Genomic DNA, 27,835 nt, shown 5'->3' on the forward strand with positions numbered 1-27,835 from the left:
TCCAACTTTGGCTCAGGTCATGATCTCATGGCTCGTGAGTTCGAACCCCGTTTCGGGCTCTGTGCTGACAGCTCAGGGCCTGGAGCCTGCTTCGCAATTCTGTGTCTCCCTCTCTCTCTGCCCCTCCCCCACTCACGGCCTGTCTCTCTCTCTCTCTCTCTCTCTCTCTCTCTCAAAAATGAATAAACATTAAAAATCAATCAATCAATCAGTAGACTGGGCAAAGTAGATTACCCTCTGTGATTTGGGTGGGGCTAATCTAATCAGGTGATGGCTCTGAGAGGAAAAAGGCTGAGAACCCTTAAGGAAGAGCCAGTTTGACCAGCAGATGCAATTTTTGACTCCAACTGCAATTCTTTCCCGGGTCTCCAGCCTGCCAGCCTACTCTGCAAATTTTAGACCTGCCCGCCTCCACAATTGTGTAGACTAATTCCTTAAAACAAATTAAATAGATTTCTTTCCTACACGCTATATATATAGTCAAGAAATAGTCAAGAGTCAAGAAGTAATCCTGCTTTGAGTTCTATCATTTAATCCCTACAGCTACCATATGCCATGCTATTGGTTCTGTTTCTCTGGAGAACTCTGACTTGAGGGCTTAAGGGAATCACTGAGCCCAGGCTTGTGCACAGGCAGAGTGAGGGGACCTTTGTCACCCACTGGGCAAAGGGCAGAGGATGGCCACTGACCTCACTCTGGGGAGCAGAGCTTCGAGAAAGACAAGTGTAGCCCATCCTCGGTCAGCATGTGGAACGAGCCCTCCGGTGGCCCTCCCACAGACACTCGGGAGACTCCCTGAGCGGTAACAGATAGGTTCCTTTGCGTCCTCCTGGCCCTTCCTCACGCTCTGTCTTCTCTTTTTCCTCTCTCACTCTCCAAGTCCTTTCTCTTCCGTGTCTTCTCTGTGAACAAGGTTACACCAACAAGGCAAAAATGAAGATGTTGCCTGTTGCTGTTTCCTCCCTGGGTGCGATCCTGTTGGCCTCAGTTCAGTTACCCGTCATGGCCTCTGAGGCCAGCACATTCCACTGAGCAGAAAGGACAATCAGCCAGCTACTTCGTCTCAAAGAACCAAGTAAGAAGTTTAACCATTTTCCCCCCAGCTGTTCTTGTTTGACCAAATAAGACCAGGCAATTCAAGTCAAGATGATTGAAAATGACATGTATAGATACCCTGCTTTTTTCTCCCTTCCCAACTCATGACACACTGAATTATTCATTCAGACTGTGTTATTCATTGTTCATTCCACCATGAAAAGGGGCATAAAATGATCTCAAACCTAAGGTCCTTGCATTGGGTGGTCTTTTGAAAATGAGTCTCCTTCTATGGATGCAGCTTCAATTAAGCACTCAATCCACAAAGACTAAACCCAGTTATGATTAAGGCATCACTCTAGGCACCGAAAGGATTCAAAGGACCAGAAAAAGAGCTTATGTACAAGAAGATTAGATAAAGCACACAAGTAAATAGATCATAAATTAGCAAAACGGTATAAGGCTATACAAGTGACAAATCAGAGGGGAGCAGTCACTGTGGGCTGGAGTGTTTCTGAAGGCTCTGGTTTGGACGCCAATGATGGCCAGGAGTCAAGAACAATCCTGCTTTAATTTCTGTTACATCATTTAATCCCTACAGCTACCCAGCAGGGTGAATAATTCAGGGAGATCTTCCCACTGTCCGGGTGGGTTCAGTTTGAGTCAACAAATATTTCCTGCCACGCATCAGGAATGAGTGTTCAAAGAAGCCAGGTGCTTTGACCAACGTTTATCCCGCACATCAAAGCCAGAATTGGGGCTGGATTTCCCAAACCCCCCGGTTGGGGCTCTGTTCACTAAATGAGAGAAACAGACAAGGCTTTCCAGGCAAGGGCATCAAAAGGCACAAAGTCCCAGGGGCACAAGGAAAGAGTGGACAAACCAGGTCACCTGGTACAGTGGGAGAGAGGGCTCACTCTCTGTCTCCGTAGCATGCACACATACACGCATTCGTTGTTTTCCTCAAATTACACTCTGCCTGAGAGAATATGAACAGCAAGCAAAGAATTAATCGCATATCAGCTGAATCAGGATCTGAAAGGACAGCTTTGATCTCCAGGCCCTTGCCCCCCATAGGAATCCGGCTCCAAGCCGATTCAGCAATTAATATAATGATACAAAAGCTTCTACTTGGGGGTAACATTGTGTCGGAAACTCCTAGAGGAAGTAATAGTAATGCTATTCAGCAAAATAAATAAATAAGTGAAAGGAGCTTTATTATGTATGCAAAGTTATGCACACTGTTCCAGAACTGATAACGTTTGGCACAATTTCAGCTACACACAAAGGAATTATCAGTGAGACAAGGAATTTGTTCTAGGAGCAGTAAATAGTGGGGTGAGGTGTTCACTTTAGCTCATTGGCCTGGGGCTTCCAACTGGACAAGATTTTTGCCATGGGGTGACCGGTACAGATACAGTGTAACTGGGAGCTGTTACAACCCCAGCTGATGTGAGCGGAAAGAATTGAGTGTGACCTGCCAAGAGATACTGGACAGTGACCTCCGCTTTCTCTTCCCTGGTTGGCCAGTTTCCTTATCTGTACAGTCAGGATAATAAAACTAAGAAAAGTGTCTTTGAAGGCCTCCGAGGGCACATCCACGTGGGAACAACTGCTACCATCATCATGACCTTTCCTCCCAGGCAAACATCAGTGAAGACATGGAGACGCATGCTGGGGGCCTCGTCAAGGGGTCTACCGACTTGGACAGATGCACAGAGTGAAGTGCAACTTCATCTGGGCTCTTTCCTCGACCTGGCTGCTGGGTTCTGCAGGGTCCGCCTTTAATATCCTTTAAGAGATGGGAATGCAAGCTGGCACAGCCACTCTGGAAAACAGGATGGAGGTTCCTCAAAAAGCTAAAAATAGACCTACACTATGACCCAGCAATTGCACTACTAGGTGTTTATCCAAGGGATACAGGTGTGCTGTTTCGAAGGGACACATGCACCCCCACGTTTATAGCAGCGCTATCGACAATAGCCAAAGTATGGAAAGAGCCCACATGCCCATCGATGGATGAATGGATAAAGAAGATGTGGTATATATATATATACACATACAATGGAGTATTACTCGGCCATCAAAAGGAATGAAATCTTGCCATTTGCAACTACATGGATGGAACTGGAGGGTATTATGCTAAGTGAAATTAGAGAAAGACAAATATCATATGAGTTCACTCATATGAGGACTTTCAGAGACAAAACAGGTGAACATAAGAGAAGGGAAACAAAAATAATATAAAAACAGGGAGGGGGACAAAACAGAAGAGACTCATAAATATGGAGAACAAACAGAGGGTTACTGGAGGGGGTGGTGGGAGGGGGGATGGGCTAAATGGGGAAGGGGCACTAAGGAATCTACTCCTGAAATCATTGTTGCACTATATGCTAACTAATTTGGATGTAAATTAAAAAAAAAAAAAAATATATATATATATATATATATATATCCTTTAAGAGATACAGACTCTCTACTGCTTAGATCTTAATTCCTACTCAGCAGATTCCCATCGAGTGGTAGAATTCCCTCTGGTGTCCTGGACAAATGTTCATGCTTCCATGGATGCTGGTCGAACCCAAGTAATGAAGGGAACAGGCCACTTCAGGAGGCAGCCAGCTTATTCTATGAAGGTCACTGTAAATGGTAGAAGTCCTTTATTCAGAAGTTAAATCTATTCTTGATCATTCCCAGGACTGGGAATTAACTTCTGTCTACACCCTCATCTAAGTGGTTACCCAAGTTCCAAAAGACTATCAATATGAAAACCACCCCGGATCTGAGCGTCTCCAATCCAGGTGAAACACCTACAATTTACCTTTGTAACACAATGACTATAAGCTTCAAATCTGACAGGCCATGTTTGGAATCCCTTATCTCCTGTTTTCCACCGAAGTGCCCTTGGGCAAGTTACTTAATATGCAAATCTTTCTTTTCTGCACCTGTATGATGAGAATAGAAAGGATAGAAATGCCCACTTCAGAGCTGCTAGGGCAGACACACCCCCTGGTCTCATGCCCTCATACGATCTCCTCCCCTTGAGTATGGGCAGGATATGTGACAGGTTCCCAAAGTATACAATATAGCACAGGTGGCAGGATATCACTTCCATTATTATGTCACATAAGAGTCTGACACCCATCTTGCTAACAGACACTGTCCTTGTTGGCTTTGATGAACTGAGCAGCCACATTGGTGAGGGCCACATGGCAAGGAACTGAGGGCAGCCTCTGGCCAACAACTAATTAGGAACTGATGATGGCCTCCAGGTGATAACCAGTGAGAAATTGAGGCCCTCGGTCTGACAGCCGGCAAAGACCTGAACCTTGCCGACTACCGGCTGAACTTGGCAGATCCTCGCCCAGTCAAGCCTTCAGCTGAGAACCCAGACCTTGATTAGTCTTACAAAGAATCCAACCTCGCCTGGACTCCTGAACACAGAAAACTGTAAGATAATACATGTGTTGTCTTAAACCACTAAGTTTGCTGGAGCGCCTAGGTGGCTTAGCTGGTTGAGCGTCTGATTTTGGCTCAGGTCACGATCTGGTGGTTGAGTTTGAGCCCCACCTCGGGCCTGCAGCCCCGCATCAGACTCGGAGCCTGCTTCAGGTTCTGTGTCTTCTTCTCTCTCTGCCCCTGCCCCGCTTGTGCTCTGTCTTACTCTGTCTCTCAAAAATAAATAAATGTAAAAAAATTTTTTTTTATTTTTAATGTTTTATTTATTTTTGAGAGAGAGACAGAGCATGAGCAAGGGAGAGACAGAGAGAGAGAGAGGGAGACACAGAATCACAAGCAAGGTCCAGGCTCTAAGCTGTCAGCACAGTGTCAACATAGAGCTGGACAGGGGACTCGAACCCACAAGTGGTGACATCACGACCTGAGCCAAAGTCGGAGGCTTAACGGACTGAGCCACCCAGGCGCCCCTCCAGGCCTCCAGGAAAATGTACCTGTGTTACTGAGCTGGGAAACGCCCTTCAGGAAAATATATTATCTTCACACAAGCAAGCTGCCACCCTGGGAAGCAAACACAGGACTCTGAGGGAAAGGGCACAGCTTTGTTTTTGACGTGGGAGGGCCATTTGGAGCACGGAGCACCACCAGGAAAGGGCACATCTGGAAAAGGCCCTGTCTGGGAGGGCTTCCTAGGGGAATAGCCTCCAAACACATGGCACAGGGAGAGGACTAAGAAAGGGGAGCAAACCTACCCCAGGGCCCTGTCTGAGGAGGCAGCGCCTGCATTTTAATATTCCATGCTCCAGCACCTGGAGGGCTCCACAGGTGGGGACTCTCCCCGTCGGACCCAGAAATATCGAGTCCCCACTCTGTGCTCAGCCTGGTTGCACCGCGCCTGTATTCGTGCACAGAACCCCTGTATGTCACTAAATTAGGTCTGAGCTTAAGAGCCTTAGGGACAGAGACCACATCTTTTTTATCTTTGACTCTTCCTCCCCGCAGGTGCTAACTAAGCTGTAGCAAACTGAGCTCTTCGGTGAGGAAATCTAGCTAGTCTTTGGAGAACTTTCATGGCAAAGAGGGCAAGAAAGGGACGGTGAAGAGTTGGAGGAAGAGAAGGAGGAGTTGGGGGTGTCTAAAGGCAGAGGGGGAGCCCGGCATTCGGCTGAGTAAGGGATGAGTGGGAGCCCCGCGGATGTTGCGGGTGGGGGGAGCCCGGCAGGTGCTGAGCGAGAGGAGCACCCCGGGAAGGGTGGGGGAGGTGAAGAGGCTCCAAAGTGAGGAGGCTAGACAGACGCAGGGTCTCTTGCACGGCTCAGAAAGCAGGAAAGCCTTCCTCCGGGAGTGAAAGGGGACTTGGGAAAAGATAAGGAGCTCTGGACAGGCTGCAGCGACAATAGCTTCCGCATTTTCCAGAACAGGAGCATCATTCAGACACAGTTTCATGATACTTATCAGGCCTTATGTCTCAACTTTTTATTCCATAAAAAAAAAAAAAAAAATGCGGTCATTACGGAAATCACCGCTGAGGGCAAGTGAAAATGAAAGGGAATTTAGCAGCAGGTGGGAAGCAACAATGGAGAATCATTTCCTGCAAAGAAATAAATATACCTTTCCATGTTTACACTCGGTTGTGTTTGCCGAAAGAACACCCAAGTTAAAATAAGAATGGTGGTTACCAGGCTGCCTGGGTGGTTCAGTCTGTTGAGCGCCGACCTCAGGTCATGATATCACAGTCTGTGAGTTCAAGCCCTGCATCGGGCTCTTGCTGACATCTCGGAGCCTAGAGCCTGCTTTGGATTCTGTGTCTCCCTCTCTCTCTGCCCCTCCCCTGCTCCTGATCTATCTTTCTCTCTCTCAAAAATAAACAGAAAACAATTTTTTTAAATGGTAATTACCCGGGGTTTGAGGGGAAGGGTGAATGAGACAGATTGGGAAAGGGATAGGAGTGAGACTTTTTATTAGATATTTTTTTACACTGTTTTGATTTTGGGAACCAATTAAATAATAATTAAAAAAGAAAAAACTGGGGTGCCTGGGTGGCTCAGTCCGTTAAGCCTCTGATGCTTCTTTTAGGCTCAGGTCATGATCTCGTGGTTTGTGAGTTGGAGCCCACATGGGGCTCTCTGCTGTTAGCACAGAGACCCCCTTGGATCCTCTCTACCGCTCCCCCGCACGCACGTGTGTGCTCTCTCTCTCAAAAAATAAACAAACAAACAAACAAACAAACATTTTAGGAAGAAAGAAAGAAAGAAAAAACTGTTTGAAAACTTTGTCTAGAGAGTGTTATGGGGACAAAAAGAAATCCCCGTCAGAAACAAAGCCTCGCCCTTTATCTAGTTGCCTTACAAAAGGCCTCAGCCACCAGGAAGGCCACAAGGCAAGAAATGTTGGGACAATATTTTTTATTAGGACAACCGGGTAAGTTGGGGATCACTTTCTGTTACACAGAGAACAGCAGAATGTTTCTTCATCTGCATAATGAAAGAGTAGGGCTGGAAGAGCTCATCAGACCCTTCCAGCTCTAATGGTCTCACGGTCTTTGAGTGAGTTTTCTTGGTTCTGTGTCGTAGGTCAGTACTGTTTCCCTCTATCTAGCCTGCCAGGTTTCCCTGGGGCTGAGCCTTCATCATTCTGTGTCGTCCCATTCCCACCACCCCCCATAACCCCAACCCCACTCTCCGTCCATTCGGAGCCTCATCATTGAAAAACTTAAGGCAGCCCAGTTTGGAGGAAACACAGAGGCCATTAGATCAAAGTTATATTTACTTGTCAAAGTAAACGGACGAACTTGCTACCCGCACCCTTTGCCCACAAAAACTACGGAGACAAGCTTTACCCAACGCTGAACTGGTGCCATCTAGTGGCTCATGGTGTCACCCAGCCACCCCACAAGAGACTGTACCCTTCAAAAGAAGTTTTTGTGAACAATATTAAGGTTTCCTTGAGGCTAGCCCTGGGTGAAATTGTGAAATACGAGGCAAATTTTCCCATTTTCAGTTTTCCTTGTTTGGAATTCTTCCCCCATGACAGGCAGGTGTAATGGCGAGAAAAAAAAATGCTGGAGTGAGGCCAACCTAACTAAGCCAAATGTGTCCTGTGCCACCTATTAGCTGCAGAATCCGGGACAAGTTGCAAAACTTCCCTGAGTCTCGGGTCCGTCCTCTGCAAAATGTGGGCAGTACAACCTTCTTACAAAGTCATCGTGGGGAATGAGTGTGACGAAGCGTACGTAGCACTGAGCATGTACCCTAAACATGAGCTCCGTCCTCAAGTACATCATTATTTTTGAAATGGGCGTGAAAAAGACAAATATTGAGTTCTGGTCCCTAGAGGTATTCAAATAGAGGGTAGATAACCTCTGTTTATATGCCTGCAGGAAACAATTACATGCAGAGAGTTCACCAGAAGAGGCTTTAAGGAAATTGAGAGATGTGGGCAAACTAATAAGGGACGCGGAAACACACCCAGAAACCTCACAGCACAAAGCCGTTTCAATGCCCAGGACTAGTGGGACAAGGAAAGTTGACACTGTAATGGAGTACAAGGAAATCTGAGCCTGGGAGGAGGGGCAGTCTGCCAGGGGCCGTAGTCTTGGAGGGATAGAGCCACTCCAGAACCCAGTGCCAAGGCAGCCAGGGAGCTGGGAAGAAATAGCCTGACTTCTCTCCCCGTGACCTCCCAACTCCTGCCCATGCTCACCATTGGCCATCCCCAACCAGGGTAGCAGTCAGTGAGTTCCACCTCAAGGGGCACAGAGCAGGGCACAGACACCAGAGAATGGGTCTGGGGGAGACACCCTGAGGAAAACCACTGCAGAGTGTCACAGAGGGACAAGTGTCCGATCAGGTGATATCCAAGAATAAATTCTGAGGAGAAAGGAAGAAGGAAGGAACGACCCAACATTTACCAAATACCTATTTTATGCTATTCACAATGTCTTTTCAGTATCTCCTATGTCTCAGCAATTGGTATTGTTATCTTCCTTTTTTACAGATGAAGGAACAAAGCTGGGCAAAACCAAACCACCTGCATTGAGTCACCCAGCAGGGAAGCACTGGAATCCCATCCCCGGTTTCTGGATGCCAGTATCCCTCTAGGTGATCCCCGCCACCCCAGCGGGAGCTCTGGGAGGTACAGGAAAGACAGACCAGGCAACAGGGAGGAGAGGGCAGCAGCCCATCAGCCTGAGGGGGAAAGAAAAGGCCTCCGACCCCCTGAATAAGGGATTACATTTTCCTTATTGTCATGAAAAGAATTCCCCTTTCCTGGCAAATAAAGCCCATTTCCAAGTGAAGCTCAAACGGCATTGTGGGGAGGTTTAGAATGAGGAGGGCAGAATAAATATCTGCCAGGGGATTAAGACTATCCTCCTTGGTTCTCCTCGAGGCCCAGGAGCCAACCCTCTAAGAGTATTATACAAAGGGGCAGGGAAGGTGGGGGACAATGCTAAAAGACAGAACATTGAATATTCACTCATCTGAAAATCCCCCAAAGACATTCTTTTCTGAGAAGATGGTCGGACTAATCCAGACTGGCCGACTGATTGAATGGCCAAGCAGACAGATTTTTTTCCCAACAGATTTATAGCTTCGGCTAAAAAAAACCAGTTGTTTGGACAAACTGTCAAACCCCCACAGGGCCCACTTGATATCTTGACTTGTCGGGTCAGAGAGGAGAATGGCTACCACTTGGAAAGACTGAAGGTTTGTTGTTTCCTGCTGCTCCCTGGAGATCTAGGTAGTAAATGGAGCCCCAGAGGTCATCATTAAGGAGAAGCCAATAGGAGGTCTCAGGGGAGTTGTGTTTCTGTCCTGTTTCGAAGAGCCCAGAGGCATTTGCGATTCCACTCCCACCTTCTCTACCTTTGCCAAACTCACGACCTCATGCCTGAATATCTGCTAGTTTTTCTGGGGCTCTGCCACGATCCACTCTGAGGTTCCTGATCTCCCCAGTCCACCCAGCATCTCAGAGCCAGAATAATCCTCCTCGACCTGCTCTCATTCGGTCCCTCCTATGAATGCAAGCAACAGTATTCTGAGAAGGTGGGAGTGTGGGCCAGGCCTGGAGAGCCGTGCAAAAGCTGGAGTGGAAGTCGAGAAATGGACTGTCCCGAGGCAGGACGCGGAAGTGAGGGCAGCCCCAGTGAGCCACAGGTCACCAGGAAACCTGGAGGTCACTGGGAAGCAGTCGGGAAGACAGGAATGTGAAGAATTGGCGGCAAGGATGGTGAGAAAGAACACAGGCGCGGAGAGGAGATCTGGGTTCAAATCCCAGCCCTGTCCCTTTGAACTTTGTTTATCTTATCTGTAAAATGAAACAACAGCGCCTGCTGCCGTGGACACTGAGATGTGCCTCCCTCGTCTCTCTTCAGGAATGAAGGACTTCTTCTCCCTCTGTCAGGAGTGCTGTCAGTCCTCAGCCGTCTCAGTCGTCTCTGAGAATTGGCTGAAGACAACTGCTTCACATCTTCCTGGAGAAGCCCCATCCAGTGACGGTTCCATGGGTGGGACAGAGGCCCAGCCCCCACCCAGGTTGGGACAAGTCAGAAGGAACAACCAGCTCCAGAGGTCCCCTAGGTAGGAGCAGGTGCTGGCTGATACCTTCACTGGGACCGCATCCCACCCTAACTTGACCCTCTGATCAGTCCTGTCTCCTTTCCACGATACTGAATCCATGAGCACTACTTAATCTCTATCTCAGACTCTGCTTTCTGGGAAGCCCAATCTGGGCCATCTACCTCATCTATTCAGGAGTTTCCAGAAAGTGGCAAATGTAAAGCAGGCAGTCACAACACCCAGTATAAGAGATGTCAATCGGGGTGGCTCAGTCGGTCAAGCGTCTGACTTCAGCTCAGGTCATGATCTCGCAGTTCACGGGTTCGAGCCCCGTGTCCGGCTCTCTGCTGACAGCTCAGAGCCTGGAGCCTGCTTCAGATTCTGTGTCTCCCTCTCTGTCTACCCACCTCCGCCCCCCCAGTTGTGCTCTCTCTCTCTCTCTCTCTCCCCTCTCTCTCTTTCTCTCAAAAACAAAGATAAACAGAAAGCAAGATACAGAAGATTGTATACAGTATACTATCCTGGGAGTGTTTGTAATTCATAGAATTTTTCTGGAAGGATATAATACTGATATCGGTAGAAGCCTTAGAAATAGGGAACTGGAAGTTATTGGAGAGAGAAGGTATATCAGTGTGCTTGGGCTTTCATAATAAAGTGCCACAGATTAGCAGGTTTAAACAGAAATTTATTTTCTTAAAATTCTAGAGGCTAGAAGTCCAAAATCAAGGTGTCCAGGTTCTTCTGAAGCCTCGTACTGATCATCCATATAAACTCATTTTACTTTAATTACCTCTTCAATTCAATGCAGTCCCTATCAAAATCCCAGCAGACTTTTTGTAGAAATTAACAAGCTGATTCTAAAATTTATATGGAAACATAGAGGACCCAGGAGAGCCGAAACAACTTCAAAAAGAATAAAGTTGGAAAACATATGCTAGCTGATTTCAAATTTGGCTGTAAAGTTACATGACAGTGACATGTTGCTACAAAGATAATCAAATAGATCGATGGACCAGAAGTGAAAGTCCAGAAATAAATCCTCCCCTTTCTGGTCAATTGATTTTCAGTAAAAGTGCCACAGCAGTTCAATAAAGAAAAGACCATGGTCTCAGCAAACGGTGCTAGAAAAATGGAATATCCACATGCAAAAAGATTGATTTGGACCTTATGTCAAATGGAACTGAGTTACAAAAATTAATTCCACCCAAATGTAAGAACTAAAACTTTTTTGTTTCAGTTTAGTCTAGGTTAGGTTAGTTTAGTTTAGTTTAGTTTAGAAAACATGGGAAAGAAATAATTACCTTGGGATAGGCAAAGATTTCTTAGGTATAATACCAGAATCACAATTTTTTTTTTAATCAATACATTGAACTTCATCAAAATTTAAAACTCTTGTGGGGCACCTGGGTGGCTCAATCAGTTGAGTGTCCCACTCGTGATTTCAGCTCGAGTCATAATCCCAGAGTCGTGGGATGGAGACCCACACCGGGCTCCATGCTGAGCAGGGAGCCTGCTTAGGATTCTTTCTCTCCCTTTGCCCCTCTCCCCCTACCTCTCTAAAATAAACAATTTTTTTTAAAAAAGGGAGAAAAAAATTTTAACTTTTTCACTTTGTTAGACATTATTAAGAAAATAAAAAGACAAGTCAGAGTCAGGGAGGGCATATTTGCAAAGCTTATAAAACACTTGTATCCAGCATGAATACATAACTCTTACAACTCGATAAGAAGACAAATAATCCATTTTTTTTCAACGTTTATTTATTTTTGGGACAGAGAGAGAGCATGAACGGAGGACGGGCAGAGAGAGAGGTAGACACAGAATCGGAAACAGGCTCCAGGCTCCGAGCCATCAGCCCAGAGCCTGACGCGGGGCTCGAACTCACGGAGTGCGAGATCGTGACCTGGCTGAAGTCGGACGCTTAACCGACTGCGCCACCCAGGCGCCCCCAAATAATCCATTTTTAAATGGCCAAAAGAGTTGAACACATACTTCAGAAAGCTGAATGTCAAATAAGCATGTGAAAAGATGCTCAACATCATTAGACTTTAGGGAAATGCAGTCAAAAACCACAATGATATGCCACTACATAGCCATTACAATGACAATAATTAAAAAGACAGACAATACCAAGTTTTGGCAAGGGCATACAGAAACTGGAACCCTCATACATTGCTGGTGGGGATATCAAAAGATACAGGCGCGTTAGAAAACAGTTTGGGGCTTTCTTAAAAAGTTCAACATAAACTTAACATGTAACCAAGCAATTTCACTCCTAGGTATCTGCCTGAAGATAAATGAAAACACGTGTCCACATGAAAATTTGCACTCAGATGTTCACAACCGGTGTGTTCATCAGAGCCAAAAACCTGAAACAACACAAATGTTCGTCTGTGGCTGAACTAATAAATTGTGATATAGCTGTAAACGGAATTCTATTCAATAACAAAAAAGAATGACTGACTGATACATGCAACTTAGACTGAGACAGTCTAAGTGAATTTCAAAAGCATTGTGCTAAACAAAAGAAGCCAGACACAAAACACTGCATACTATATGATTCCATTTACGTGATATTCTGGAAAAGGCAAAACTATAGTGACAGAAAGCAGATCAATAGCTGTTGGGTCCCATGGATGGGAGAAAGGGATTAGCTATGAAGAGGCAGGATGGAACTTTGGGGAAGATGGAAATGTTCTACATCATGATCATGGTGGTGCCTATATGACTGTATTTATCTGTCAAAACAATAAATTCTATGCTAAAAAACTGGGGGAATTTTATTATACATCAAGTATACCTTAATAAAGCTGATTTGTAAAAATCCAAATCAGTCACCTTTGGCAAACCTTTGAGGAAACCAGCTCATTTTTCTGAAAGTCCATAAATAAATGGGAAGATTTAGTTTTATCCTGCCTTTTCTATATGAACTATATTTCAAGATAATCAAATAATTGAAAGAGGGAAAATTCTTTTTGACACAAGTCCAGCTAAAAAACACTGATAGAATTAGGGAGAAAAAAAAATCACCATTTTTAACTCCAGCTGAAATAATGGATATAGGTAAATAATTTCAACAGCTGCTAAAGCCTTTAGGTGAAAAGCTGATGTCGAACTTTATAAAGAAGGGATAAGAGCTACAACTCCTGAACTCACTTACCCATCTTAACATCAGTAAAAATGAGACAATCAGATGACATTATGTGCATTCTGATAGGATGCAAGGGGAAATACCACCTACACAATATCACCTATGAAGTTTTCTTGCCCCTGGTATTGAACTGAATCTAATCAAGCTTCAAGATATAATTCCAGGAAACTTGAATGATAAGGGTACTTTAGGTTTCAAGTATTTGACCCCCAGACCTGCTGCAAAATATGTCCGGAAAGTTGTTTGATACTCGGGGCTAGTTAAGGCAAGAGATGTGGAATGGAAACCTTAGTTTGGGTGTTCTCAGCCTCTGCTGGAAGCCATGTGAGGGATGGGAACTACTGAGGAAAGACTGTGGAATCCATCATCTGGCAATGGAAGTGGACTCCAGGAGAGGGACCTAGGACTGAGGTCTCTGGAATTGAGGTCAAGAAACCAAGAGTGCTTAGAGCATTGTCCAGACTTCTTTCACTTAGAGTTCAAATTTGCCTGGAGTGACAGTGCTTTGAAATAGAAGACCCAGTCAGAGGAAGACAGATATCATATATTTTCATTCATAGGTGGAACTTGAGAAACGTAACAGAAGACCATGGGGGAATGAAAGGGGGAAAAATAGTTACAGACAGAGAGGGAGATCATAAGAGACTCTTAAATACAGAGAACAATCTGAGGGTTGATGGGCTGCTGGGGGAGAGGGGAAAATGGGTGATGGGCATTGAGGAGGACACTCGCTGGGATGACTACTGGTTATTGTATGTAAGCGATGAACCACGGGAATCCACCCCCAAAACCAAGAGCACTCTGTACACACTTTTGTTAGCCAATTTGACAATAAATTATATTAAAAAGAAAAACAAAACAAAAAAAGAAATAGAAGACCCAAAGTGCTAACACCACCAATGGCCGAGAGGGAATAACCAGATAGATGACTTGGGTGAGGAAGAAAGGGAAGATAGTGCCCAAGGGTTTTTCTGCACCGGAAGATCTAGAAGTGGCACTCTTCAGTAGAACTGATTGGGTGGTATTCCCCTCCAGAGAATTCTCTGATTACCATAATTACGTCCCATCCTTTACATCTTAATTGTCCATTTACCTACCACTTTTAGGGGTACGTGATCACAAAACCAAATCTAACAAATGTTGATGAATAAATGTCTCATCTATAACTAATAATATGTGATCCTGTGCTAGAATTACAGACCTGTTCTTGATTGATATTTAAAATCCATAACTTTATTTCTGGATATCAAAAAAGGAGAATTTTGAGACACTCCCTAAGAAGGCAATTCGTTTCCAGATCTTCTCAAATATATCCCACATTCCCTTTCTCTTAGCGCTCCGCCTATCTTCAAATCACGTTCTTCAGGCTGGAGATCTCGCGAGAGGTCGAGTGCGCATGAATTCTCCCAGGAGCCACCGCTCTTCCTCTTCCCGTAAGCGGCCTGAGGTGAGTGACTGTTTGCTATCTCTCTCCAAGAGCTGAATCCTCCAGTTATCGCCGCCATCCGGGCTTCGGGGGCGCTGATGGCTATGCCCGCGGGAGGAAGCCTCCTGCGGCTACTGATTCTTCGCTGAAGGCGATGTCCCTCTGTGCAGGGGGACGTGTCGGAGCAGAAGGCCGCGATGGGCGGGAATGGGGGTGGAACGGGTACCGGCGGCCTGTCGTCAGTGCCGTTTCCGACTCCCGAGGGCCAGTGTGTTGCGGTGAGTGCTGGCCGCGACGCGGCGCGTGTGTGGCTGCAACGAGAAAGTTTGGGGGAATAAAAGTGAAGTTGGGTTGAGGTGTCACTTACCCATTTGGACGAGTGTTTCAAGTTCGATGGCGCTTAACCTAATAGCCCAAAAGCACCTGGGAAGATGGCATCACCTTCTGTGGGGAGGGAGCGTGCAGAGGGTTGTAGACGAGCATTCTGCGGTGCCATTGCGTGGAGTCCTTACGCTCCTGAGGGATCCCGAGTGGGGTTGAGACAGGCCACGTTCTCCTTCAGAGGGGAAAGGGCTCATGAGGTCCGAGTCCCTAGTAGATGCAGCGGGGAAGAAAGCTCTGGAGAAAAGGATGGCTGCGATGATGGCATTTCTTAGGACACCTTTGGATTAACCGTGAAAACAACTACTTTCTGAGCGGCTGTCGGTAGCATTTAATATGTATTTAAACTGCATCGGTGACTGTAAATGTGTGTTGAACAGAATTTCCTCCTGATCCCTTCCAGGTGATCTCTGAAAATGGTTCGCTATTCACTTGACCCGGAAAACCCGACAAAATGTAAGTGAACCGGAAGGGATCTAAATTCCTTATCTTGGGGTAAGAGGAATCATAAGATAACCCAAAATTAACCAAAACTTTTATTTTTCAGCATGCAAATCAAGAGGTTCAAATCTTCGTGTTCACTTTAAGGTGTGTGAATCCTCATATATGTTCTGAAAGGGTTGTGCCACATTGTTCCAGTGTTTTGTTTCGTTTTGTTTTGACCATTCTAAAAAGGTGGCTGCAGTGATGCGTTTCTTAGGACACCTTTGGATTTACCATGAAAACGAATCAGTTCTGAGCAGTCACCTTTGAGACATCGAGTCTGTAACGATCAGTCATATAATGAGCACTTTGATTTGTGGAATTGCGTGAGATTACCAGAGAACTACTGGAGAACTTGGTGTAGAGATCAAGATAACAAGACCCTTAACATGGTTACAAGATGATGGAGTTAAAGCATTATAGTTAGGGGGCGCCTGGGTGGCTCAGTCAGTGAACATCCGACTTTGGGTCACGTCATGATCTCTCAGTTCCCAGGTTCAAGCCTCAGGTCGGGCTCCGTCCTGACCGTTCAGAGCCTGGAGGCTGCTTCAGATTCTGTGTCTTCCCTCTCTCTCTGCCCCTCCCATCTCATGTTCTTTTCTCTCAAAAATAAACATTTGAAATTTTTAAAAAGTAAAACCTATTACACTTAATAGAGGTTTGGGGTTTGTTTTTCCCTGACTTCCAAGTCTCCCTGGCTTTTAATCACAGACGGTTTTTTTTTCTAATACTCCCTCCCCTTTAAAGAACGGGAAATCTTTTGTTGATGTATGTTGACATTTTAAAAAACAATTTCGTGTTTACTTCAAAAATTGTTACTCTTTCACATCGTTAAGTCACAGTTTATACTGTTTATACTTAGAACACACGGGAAACTGCCCAGGCCATCAAGGGTATGCATATCCGAAAAGCCACCAAGTATCTGAAAGATGTCACTTTGCAGAAGCAATGTGTGCCATTCCGACGCTACAATGGTGGAGTTGGTAGGTGTGCCCAGGTGAGAGCTCACAGTGGCTGAAATGACTTTGTAATGGAGAGGGGTCGAGTGGGGTTAGGATCTGCCTGGAATCAGGTTCTTTCTGGTTGCTGGGATGACCATCTTAGGACACCTTTGGATTAACCATGAAAAAAAAACTGTTCTGAGCAACCTTGGTGTTGGATTAAAAATCATATTGGTTGTAACACTGATTAAAATGAGGGGAAATGACTAACGTGTTCCTTGGATTCCTTTCAGGCCAAACAGTGGGGCTGGACACAGGGTCGGTGGCCCAAAAAGAGTGCCGAATTTTTACTGCACATGCTTAAAAATGCAGAGAGTAATGCTGAACTTAAGGTACCTAAACCATTGACTTTTATTTATTTATTTAGAGAGCTAGAGAGTGCACATGCGGGGGAGGGGCAGAGAGGGGGACAGGATCTGAAGTGGGCTCTGCTGACAGCAGAGAGCCCGGTGTGGGGTGAACTCCCAACAAACTGCGAGATTGTGACCTGATCCAAAGTTGGACACTCAACTGAGCCACCCAGGCACCCCAACATCTTTATTTATATGCATATAACTTGGATTGTTCTTCAATTATTGTTGCTATTGTCCAGATTTTTTCTTTGACTGTCTTGTTTTCTCAGTAACTGAAATTTCCCATTCGTTTTTTTAAATCTCTACCTCCCAATTTCCAGAAGACCAAAATTTTGTGTGTGAAGATCTTCAGAAGCATGATCCACTCCCCTTCATGACTTTTAGGGAGGCCCCTTACAAGCTGCATATAGCGCTGAGTTTTTTGTGTTTTTTTTTTAATGTTTATTTATTTGGACACAGAGACAGAGCCTGAGAGGGGGAGGGTCAGAGAGAGAGAGGGAAACACAGAATCTGAAACCGGCTCCAGGCTCTGCACTGTCAGCGCAGAGCCCGACGCAGGGCTCAAACTCATGGACCATGAGATCATGACCTGAGCCGAAGTCAGACGCTTAACCGACTGAGCCACCCAGGCGCACCCTGCACTGAGTTTTAATAGTTATTTAGATTTAAGGAAGGACCCTTAGAATAAAGGTGAAAGCAAAAAAATGTTTGACAGGCTATTTGAAGTCTTAAGGTTTGCCTTGCAAAGATGGGGACTTGATTTTCCAGTGATAAGGTTTGTGGTGTTGAGATAAAGATGTCAATTTGATTTTGTTCGTCTCTTCCCAGGGTTTAGATGTAGATTCTCTGGTCATTGAGCACATCCAGGTGAACAAAGCCCCCAAAATGCGGCGTAGAACTTACAGGGCTCATGGTCGGATTAACCCATACATGAGCTCTCCCTGCCACATTGAGATGATCCTTACTGAAAAAGAGCAGATTGTTCCTAAACCAGAAGAGGAGGTTGCACAGAAGAAAAAGGTAAATTACTCACTGTTACTTAGTCGTTGATCGGTTTTGTGTATGATACTGCCTTTTTGTATATACATATATCAGCACTGTATAATTATCTGCTGATGACCCCACCTGAATTTTTATAGCAACTTAAAATGCAGCATGTGCAAAAAAAGGGCCCTTCCGTCCTCCCCAAACTAATAAGCTTGTTTGCAGTAAATGATCCCATTCAGTTCTTTAAGCCAGGAACCTGGGAGTGATTGTAGATTCCCCCCCGCCCTTCAGCCTAACTAACTTCTGTTGGTTTAATTTCTTAAATACTGTCTTCCGTTCTTGTTGCCACTTAATCACATGGTCTCCCTGTCTCCAGTCTTCAGCACAAACTCCCCTGCTTACTTTTTCTCCTGTCACTCCCCCCGTGCCATTTCTCTATGCCAGAGGAATTCCCTTTACCTCTTCCTTTTAAGATGTAGTACAAACTTCTCCAGGAAACTTGTTACAGCCTTTTTTTTTTCTTTCCCCAGATATCCCAGAAGAAACTGAAGAAACAAAAACTTATGGCCCGGGAGTAAATTCTGCATGAAATACATGCAAATAAAAGTAAAAACAGAATGCTGGTTGTCTTTATTATTAAACGTATTACAAGTATCCTCACAAAATGGATCAAATGGGTTTTCTTCTGATTAGAATTAGAAACCGATTATTCTGTTAGCCCTGTGCCACTAATTTTGATTTGGAAACAGGCTGTTTTGAATTACTTGGTGCTACCTTGCATAAAACGGAATCTGAGTATGGGGCTATTTCTGAATTTTTTTCCAACCACTTTTATTGAGACTTAACACCTACTCACCCAAACACAATTCAGTTGATGGCTTTTATTATATTGTTACACATCTGTCACTGGGCAAATCTTTGTGGGCATTTTCATTATCCCAAGAGGAACCTTACCTAACCCAATCCAGCCTTGAGCAACTACTAACATGGATGTATAGATTTTCCTCCTTTGGACATTTCATGCGAATGAGTTGACAGTATGTGGTCTTTTGTCACTGGCTTTAATTTTGCATAGTATTTTGTGATAAAGCAAGTCTATTTTTTGACAAATAGGTATGCATCGTATAAACTAATAACGTTTGGACCCCTTTTTTAAGCTATTGTGGGTAGTGCAGCTGAAACTACAAGCTTGTGTGGGCGTGTCCTCGTTTCTCTTGGGTCTGTACCAAGAGTGGATTTCCTGGATTTCGCCTGTAGTGCTGTTTACAGTCCTAACTGCAATCTGTGAGGGTCCAGTAAGCACTTAAAGCAACTTCGTGTTAATTCCCTGCCTGAATCTCCGACCCTTTTAACTAGCACAGTGAAGTTTAGTCACAACAGCGTTCGGTAACAGCCTGGTCCTTACACGCAAGTGGAGTGACCTTCTCTATGGCGGTGAACCATCGGCACCCGCCGTGTCCGGATCAACGTTTTGGATTTTGTTCGAGCGTCCGGGACAGCTGACCCCCCGCCTCCCTTGAGCGCAGGGTTTGCGCTTAAGGTGCCGGCGCCGGAAGTCAGGGCGCGCGTCCGCCTGGGCGTCACCGCTACGTCCTGCGCGTCCTCAGCCAGACGCAGGCGCGCCTTTATCGGCCCCTTTTGCGGTGCCCATTGGCTCGGCGGCAGCACGTCCCTCCCTCCGGAAGTGCGGACATTTCCACTTGGACCTGGTGGACGCGGGTGAGCGGTGCCGGGTGGGCCGGGGTTTTAGGCTGCGGGTTCGGAGCGGGGGTGCGCGCGGGGGGTCCCTGGTGCCGTCTGGCCGCTTCGCAGGCTCCAGCCCGGGTGGTGCTGAGCGAGCCCCACCCGCCTGCAGTTGGCCTGCGCCGGGCACCCCGCGGCCCGCCTGCGCTCTCTCGGGATACCCCGCTTCGCCCTCCAGACGCACGCCCCTGCCTCCTGCCCTCCCCTCGCCGTTACCTCCTCCGTCCGCGGCCGCCCGCCTCCCGGCCCGCCTCTCCCTTTCCATATGTCCGTTTATCCTCTTCCTTGGCCTGCCCTGTCGGCTTCACTTCGCTCTCTTGTCTTCACCACCGTTCGCTCGTATCCTGTCCTGTCCTTTGTCGTTGTCTTTGAATCAGCCCGTCCCGTAGAACGATGTGCCAAACTGGGTTACCTGAAGGGAGGTGGCGTTCCGACACGGTACCTGCCAGGTTTCTAACAGAGCTTCAGCCTTTTCCTCTGTAGTCCGTTGTCTTGGACTAAGCCGAATGAAAGCGAATTCCTCTCCTCCGACAGTTTAAATGCGTTTTGTCCGCTTTGCTGTAATATCCGAGAACTGGCTTCATGAAAGTAGAATGATGATCATCTTATCAGTTTGTCATAGCCAATTTCTAGACCTTCCTAAGCCACAGTTTCCACATGTATGAAGTTCCTCAGAGTGTCATAAAGATTGAGAGATAAAATACAGTAGTTTCATTATGAAGAGAACTAAACAGTTTTATAAAAGCCATGTTTGTGACATAAGCGATTGGTAGTACTTGCTCTTGAGAGTTTCTTTAAGACAATAATTAGGAGTAGGTAAAGATGAATCTGTGATGGGCTGCCGGTCATTAACTGAACATAGTCCTAGGAGCACTGTCAGTTGTTTCAAAGGGTTTAAGTTGGTCTTGAAGGCTTGGTAGGAGGAGAATAACTTGATCATTGCATTTTTGTTGGGGAAAAAGCAAGAGTATTGAGGTAGGAAACCAGAATTGGGAATTCTGATCTTAACCAACTCTAGTTACTATTTGCCTTTGCGTGAACTTTGGACGGGTTGCAGCTTTTGGATCTGGGTTTGTTGTTGGGGGGGGGGGGAGGTTCCGGGTTTTTTTTGTGTGGTAACAACGCTTAGAAGGCACTTAACCCATTCACACACTCTTCTGGCCTTTGTATTCGTTATTACCATATCTAATCCGTCTGCATCCCGTGAGAGAGGCTATTGTCCTAATTTTCCACTGGAAGGAATCAAGATCAGACTCCTTGGATAATTTGCCCAAGGACACCAATTCGAAAGTGGTGAGAACAGTCTCATTCTGGCAGCTGCCAACCAGTCTGCTTTGCTTAGTAGGCTGTGGTGTAAGAGTGCAAGACCTAAAAACCACATCCCTTCAGACCAAATTCAGAAGGTCTATGGCCAAAAATAATGATTGCTTGGTAAATGCTGAAAAAGGCTCAGTGCTCGGTTTGGGTTTTTTCATCAGAAAATATGTTCTTTAAAACTTCGGAACAAAATAGTTTGGTAAATTCTTATAATGTTACTTTAATTTTTTTTTTTTAAATTTTTTTTTTCAACGTTTATTTATTTTTGGGACAGAGAGAGACAGAGCATGAACGGGCGAGGGGCAGAGAGAGAGGGAGACACAGAATCGGAAACAGGCTCCAGGCTCTGAGCCATCAGCCCAGAGCCCGACGCGGGGCTCGAACTCACAGACCGCGAGATCGTGACCTGGCTGAAGTCGGACGCATAACCGACTGCGCCACCCAGGCGCCCTAATGTTACTTTAATTTGACCAGAGGACTGTCTCAAAGAATGTAGCTATGAATCCTTTATAAAATAGCTGATCGTTCCTTGATGTACATTTATGTTAACTTGTTTATAGCTCTTGTAATTCATTTCAAAGCCACATTCAGATTGGGTTGTCTATACCGCTGCTTACTTGTATTGTGAATAATTTTAAATCACCTTAGTGTAGTCATTGTGCCGATTCATTTGCCAGCAAGTACTACCTGATTTGCAATATTTTGAAGTAAGTTTTTTGGGGGGTTTATTTTGAGAGAGCGAGAGAGTGAGCAGGGGTAGGGGAGTGGCAGAGAGGGAGAGAGAGAGAATCCCAAGCAGGCTCCGAGCTGTTAGTGCAGAGCCTGCAAACCCTGAAATCATGACCTGAGCCAAAATCAGGGGACATTTAACCAACTGAGCCACCCAGGTGCCTCCAAAATAGGAAATTTTAGCGTTCTGAACTATTAGTTTTCTGCACTGTTCTGAAGCTTGTTAGTGTTTCATGCCTACGTTAAGGGATTAAAAATTCTTGTAAATTTAAAGTCTTTGGTTCAGTAGTATATTATGGAAGTAGTGTTGTTCGTTTTGAGAAATTTCAAGATTTCTAATTAAGGAAATTCGAGGTATTAATTTTTTTTTGAAATGGACAATTTACTTATAACGATAATAATACCGCATAATTTTTTTTTTTCTCAGCATACTTTAATTGCTATTAAAAAGAAAAAGGCAGGGGAGCCTAGGTGACTCAGTCAGTTAAGTGTCTGACTTCAGCTCAGGTCGTGATCTCACAGTTCATGAGTTCAAGCCCCGTGTCGGGCTCTGCGCTGACAGCTCAGAGCCTGGAGCCTGCTTCAGATTCTGTGTCTGCGTCTCTCTCTGCCCCTTCCCCGCTCACGTGCACTCGCGCTCTCTCCCTTTTTCAAAAATAAATAAACATTAAAAAAAAAAGAGAGAGAGAGCAAATCTATCAATGGAGAGTTGTTGCCTGGGAAAGTCCAGCTGATTTGCAGCCCAGAGGTCTTCCGAAGTGAGTCCTTAGCGAATTCCATGTTAGAAGATTTGCCCTTAGCCTTGGAGTTTTCGCTGGTCAATATTGTCAGTTTCTGAAGATGATTAGGCCCTGGGAGTTAATTCCCACCAAACTGGAATAGAAGTCATAATTAATGTTCATGTCTTTGAGCCTACTTTTCTTTGTATGGAAATGGCAAGGGTACTCCATCTCGCTGGATTTTTTGAGGATTACATAGTTAATAAATGCAAAGGGCCTAACTGCCTGGTACCCAGCAACTAACTGGTGTCTTTCCTTTATCACATTTATGGTTGGGAAAAAGTGACTGAAGAGGTCTGGAGACGGGAGCCTCACTATTATTTTTATTATGTCTACACCTGTTACTCCTTTACAGAAAGTAGCATTTTATTGAATAGACTTGTGCTTTTCGCTAATTAATGATTTAAGTTTTTCCTTTAATGTAGAACTGGTCCTGTCCAGTATCTTAATCTAGGTAAGTTCCTTGCGTCATTCATGTCTGTTAACCGAACTTGTGTTTTCACGTGTGCCAGCACTTCGGGACCCCAGCCTGGGAGGATGGTGTGTATCCCTTGCATCGTCATTCCAGTTCTGCTCTGGATCTACAAGAAGTTCCTGGAGCCGTACATATACCCTCTGCTCTCCCCCTTTGTTAGTCGCATGTGGCCTAGTAAAGCCCTCCGAGAATCCCACGACAAAAACAAAGGCCAAGTAGACTGCAAGGTAGGAACACGAAAATACCTTGAATAAGGGCGGGTGAGGGGGTTGGTACAGTCAAGGTAAAATACGTGGCTTTGAAAAGGCAAGCTCTTGGAACCAGAAGCTTCCTTAATGTGCCTTTTTTTTTTTTTTAAATGTTTGTTTATTTTTGAGAGAGAGACAGACAGAGCATGAGTAGGGGAGGGGCAAAGAAGGAGACCCAGAATCTGAAGCAGGCTCCAGACTCTGTCAGCACAGAGCCCAATGCGGGGTTCAAACCCATGGACCACTAGATCATGACCTGAGGCAGTTGGCTGCTTAACCGACTGAGCCACCCAGGCGCCCCTTCCTTAATGTGTCTTAATTTCTTTGTTTAAAATAAGGGGTTTGGGGTGGTTTTTAAGTAATTAACATTTGGTTTGAACTAAGGTTTTAAACTGGACTTCTGGTCAGTGCATTTATGTCTTGATTTTAAGCCATGATAGTAACCAATATTTCTTAGCTGGTAAGAATAATAGTAAATAGCTAATGGATGAGAAGAGATGATATTAAAATATGCCAGTTTCATTGATAACTTGGGTAAGAGATTTAGTTGGAAGGATCATAGAAATTAAAGCAAAAAAAAAAAAAAAAAAACCACACACACAAAAAGGGGCACCTGGGTGGCTCAGTTGAGCATCTGACTTTGGCTCAAGTCGTGACCTCACAGTTCGTGAGTTCAAGCCCCGCGTCAGGGTCTGCGCTGACAGCTTGAAGCCTGCTTTGGATTCTCTGTCTCCCTCTCTCTCTCTGCCGCCCTTCCCCAAATAAACTAAAAAAGAAAAAAAAATTATTTTTTAAAATGAATATTTGGACAACTCTGTTTTTAGCCTTGGCGCTTGTTAAGCTCAACTTCAACTGTGTTCTGCACTAATTTAGCTACCCTGCCCATTTCTGGAACCAGGGTTTTTTCATTCTGAAGTTTGTTTTTAAAGAGAAGATCTCTTAAAATGAGTGTCTTTTTGTTGTACTAATATCTATCATGGTTTTTTATTTTAGGGTGCAGACATGAATGGATTACCAACAAAAGGACCAATGGAAATCTCTGATAAAAAGAAAGACTAAAGTGCTTGTCCCAAAGGATCGCATTGTTTAAAAATGGACCTGATAATATGAAGCACCTTGCTTGTAATTGTCTCTGACCTTTTTCTCTGAGACCGGGATTCCGGATAGATAGCTTAGCTGCTTACCTGATACTGATCAGGAAATATGTGATATTTGTATTTAAGATGTGTTTAGTGAGTTATATTTAATGATCTCATTCCTGAGTTTCTTTTTCATTAAAGTAGCTTTAATTTCTCTTATTACAGTTACGAAGAAATAAAAGGGTTGTGCCTGTAGACACTGCTACTAAATCAGTACTCATAAATCCTTGGGCCTCTAGCTTTTGTTCAGGCTCTTTGAATTTGAACAGAGCACGATGTTACTGTGAAACAGTGCAGTGAGACTGTGCAGTGAAAGGGAAGAGTGTTTGGAGGGATGATGAGGACTTGAAACTTAAAGATATAATTACTGTCTAATACAACAGAGAAGCTTACTCAGGAGGGTAGCAGTTACTGCTTATGGCTCTGAGAAAATAGAAAAGACAGGGAAATTGGGGAGACGCCTTTGAGAAATGGAATACCTTTTACAGAAATGTCTAATATACACTAATTCTAATCCTTGTTGCATTCCTTCTATTGTTACAAAGTATATTAAATATTCTGTTTAGCGTGTGGTGTCTTTTTTTTCTTTTAACGTTTAAATATTTAGTGGGTTGGCCGGTTAGCTCAGCTGGTTAGAGCATGGTACTGGTAAAGTTTAAATATTTAAAAGGGCCATTTTGTACCCCATCAAAAAGCAGAATTACAGTGCGATGGCATCTGTATAGTTGTGAAACAACAATCTTTTTTTTTTTTTTTTTTTTTTTTAAGAGTAGATTGTAGGGGCGCCTGGGCGGCGCAGTCGGTTGGGTGTCTGACTTCAGCCAGGTCACGATCTCGCGGTCCGTGAGTTCGAGCCCCGCGTCAGGCTCTGGGCTGATGGCTTAGAGCCTGGAGCCTGTTTCCGATTCTGTGTCTCCCTCTCTCTCTGCCCCTCCCCCGTTCATGCTCTGTCTCTCTCTGTCCCAAAAATAAATTAAAAAAAAAAAGTTAAAAAAAAGTAGATTGTATCCATTACCGTTGCATAATAAGACACTCCAAAATTGAGTGGTTTTTAACGGGGGACTGGGCAGAGTCCTTTGCTGGTCTGGGTCCCCACATCGTCTTTCTTCCTTGGGCTTCTTCACATTAGTGTCAGGATGTATAAATAGTCAAAGATGATGACCATATCTTTGTATTGGATGTGTGCATTCCCTATGAGTTTAGAAGGAGAAGTTAGGGACTCCTGCCCTCGAAGTCCTCGGTCCTCACTGAGGCTCTGTTAAGCTGTGTGTCGAGTCAGGTCATTGATCCCCCCTGGACTTCATCTGATGCAAGGCAGTAGCTTTACAGTTTTTCTCTTCCACCCCACCTGAAGGATAAGAGAGATCCCCTTTAGCGACTGTGTTCAGCTGATTAGGTTTTTTGCACAGGACCCCCGAATGAGGTTTTTTTTTTAAGGTATAAAAACTATTATAAAAATAGATGTAGCGGGGCGCCTGGGTGGCGCAGTCGGTTAAGCGTCCGACTTCAGCCAGGTCACGATCTTGCGGTCTGTGAGTTCGAGCCCCGCGTCGGGCTCTGGGCTGATGGCTCAGAGCCTGGAGCCTGTTTCCAATTCTGTGTCTCCCTCTCTCTCTGCCCCTCGCCCGTTCATGCTCTGTCTCTCTCTGTCCCAAAAATAAATAAACATTGAAAAAAAAAATTTAAAAAAAAAAAAAATAGATGTAGCGATGCTTGGCTGGCTCAGTCAGTGGAGTGTGCATCTCTTGATCTTGGGGTTGTGGGTTCAAGTCCCTGCGTTAGGTGTGGAGATTACTTAAAATATTAAAAAAAAAACCAAAAAAACAGCAAGTGTTTGTAGTAGGAGAGTTCAAGAGCAAGTTAAATGAGAAGTTAATGTTCTTTCTCTGCCTTTATTCCAGCTCCACAGACGTAACCACTGTAGTTTTTTGTGTAGCTTTCTAGCAACTTCCTTGATTTTTTTGTTTTGTTTAAACTTTTTTAATGTTTATTTTAGAGAAAGAGGGAGAGACAGCGTGAGACACAAAATCTGAAGCAGGCTCCAGGCTCTGAGCTGTCAGTATAGAGCCTGAATGGGGCTCAAACTCACAAACCGTGAGATCGTGACCTGAGCCGAACTCAGATGCGTAACCGACTGAGCCTCCCAGGCACCCCTTGTTTTCTTTAATGTTTTATTTTACTTTTGAGAGACAGAGTGCTCACGTGAGCAGGGGAGGGGCAGAGAGAGAGAGACAGAGGATCCCAAGCAGGCAGAGAGCCCGATGCGGGGCTCAAACTCCAGAACCACGAGATGAAGACCTGAGCCAAAGTCGGACCCTCAACTGACGGAGCAACCCAGGCACCCCCTTAATTTGTTTTTATTAAATATATCACTTTTTAAAAATCATAATATTGCAAGGCATATAATGTCCCTACTCCCTTCGTCCCCAAAGGCATTACTCATTTAGGTATTGTTGGTCTTCTGTTTATCGCCATGTTAATAAATAATAACATACTTGCTGCTGTCTTTGGAGCTATTAACTCTTACTTTCTGCCATGGTTGAGCTCAAGCTATCTTACACTGCAAGTCCCACTGCTTCTCCCGCACATTCTCCTAATTTGTTTTCTGAATTTGGATTGTCACTAGTATTTATAGCATCCTGAGTGTGCCAGATGTCTTCCATTTGCCCCTCCAAATCTGCTGCCTTTGCCCTACTCTGCTGCCCAAGAAACGGTATGAACTACATCAACAGACTTCTGGCCTCTAAGATTCTGCTGGGTTTAGCCAGTGGAGATCTATTGCACGGGGAAGGGGAAGGAAGGAAGGAAGGAGGGCGGTCCGGGTATTTATTCCCTTGGCTGCCTCCCTTGAGGGCTCTTTAGGTCATCTGTCCCTCAACCAAAAGTCCCTGTGCCTCAAATTGGCCAACTGCACGTTTTCAGTTTCCATTAACTTCTCCCTCACCTTGTCCTTTGGGGCTGATAGGGGTGATAGCATCTCTTAACTGCGGGCTGTGGGTCACTGCATTATCTCGAGTGCCTTCTGCTTTCTGGGACACTAACAAGGAGCACGCAAGAACCACCATTGGGTAGCGTGTGCTGCAGTCATCCCCCCCCCCCCCCCCCGCCTTCAGTGTTTGACTCACATCATCACAAGGGCAAGTACGGGACAGTAAGATACTTTGAGGAGCGCCTGGGTGGCTCAGTTGGTTAAGCGTCCGACTCTCAGTTTCAGCTCAGGTCATGATCTCATGGTTGGTGAGCTCAAGCCCCGTGTCAGGCTCTGTGCTGACAGCTCGGAACCTGGAGCCTGCTTTGGATTCTGTGTCTCCCTCTCTCTGCCCCACCCCAGCTCACGCTCTGACTCTCTCTCTCTCTCTGGCAAAAATAAATATTAAAAGTTTTTTTTTTTTTAATAAGATATTTTGAGAAATCACATTCACGACTTGTCACAGTATAATTGTTCTGTTTCATTATTAATCTCTTACTGTGTCTAATTTATAAATTAAACTTTGTCATAGATATGTATGTGTAGGAAAAAATAGTATATGTGGGGTTCGGTGCTATCCACTGTTTCAGGCATCCACTGTGGGGC

The 27,835-nt window shown here is 45.0% G+C and overlaps 2 protein-coding genes and 3 non-coding genes across 6 annotated transcripts; all 5 read left to right on the forward strand.

Moving 5' to 3' along the window:
* The first annotated feature begins 15,260 nt into the window (after window positions 1–15,260).
* Window positions 15,261–15,326, forward strand: LOC124517188 (small nucleolar RNA SNORD58). Its single transcript, XR_006963340.1, has one exon. It is a non-coding gene; the product is annotated as a small nucleolar RNA SNORD58 (small nucleolar RNA).
* A 78-nt stretch (window positions 15,327–15,404) lies between these two features.
* RPL17 (ribosomal protein L17) lies at window positions 15,405–18,449 on the forward strand. The gene is made up of 6 exons (XM_047086239.1): window positions 15,405–15,463; window positions 15,555–15,595; window positions 16,353–16,487; window positions 16,725–16,823; window positions 17,673–17,864; window positions 18,362–18,449. Exons 1-6 carry the CDS (start codon window positions 15,424–15,426, stop codon window positions 18,407–18,409), a joined length of 555 nt encoding a protein of 184 aa, XP_046942195.1. The 5' UTR covers window positions 15,405–15,423; the 3' UTR covers window positions 18,410–18,449.
* On the forward strand, window positions 15,687–15,751 carry LOC124517187 (small nucleolar RNA SNORD58). The gene has a single exon (XR_006963339.1). It is a non-coding gene; the product is annotated as a small nucleolar RNA SNORD58 (small nucleolar RNA).
* On the forward strand, window positions 16,574–16,638 carry LOC124517186 (small nucleolar RNA SNORD58). Its single transcript, XR_006963338.1, has one exon. It is a non-coding gene; the product is annotated as a small nucleolar RNA SNORD58 (small nucleolar RNA).
* A 1,041-nt stretch (window positions 18,450–19,490) lies between the features above and the next one.
* On the forward strand, window positions 19,491–24,831 carry CUNH18orf32 (chromosome unknown C18orf32 homolog). 2 transcript variants are annotated; one of them, XM_047086241.1, is made up of 3 exons: window positions 19,491–19,550; window positions 22,912–23,101; window positions 24,116–24,831. In XM_047086241.1, exons 2-3 carry the CDS (start codon window positions 22,937–22,939, stop codon window positions 24,179–24,181), a joined length of 231 nt encoding a protein of 76 aa, XP_046942197.1. In that variant the 5' UTR covers window positions 19,491–19,550; window positions 22,912–22,936; the 3' UTR covers window positions 24,182–24,831. The 2 variants fall into 2 exon arrangements, with proteins under 2 accessions (XP_046942197.1, XP_046942196.1); XM_047086240.1 differs by lacking the exon at window positions 19,491–19,550 and having other exon boundaries at window positions 22,262–23,101.
* Window positions 24,832–27,835: the final 3,004 nt, after the last annotated feature.

Source organism: Lynx rufus, unplaced genomic scaffold (genome assembly GCF_022079265.1).
Source record: "Lynx rufus isolate CCGP_SWC_20201006 ecotype Redwood Valley unplaced genomic scaffold, mLynRuf1.p SCAF_20, whole genome shotgun sequence".
Lineage (NCBI taxonomy): Eukaryota > Metazoa > Chordata > Mammalia > Carnivora > Felidae > Lynx > Lynx rufus.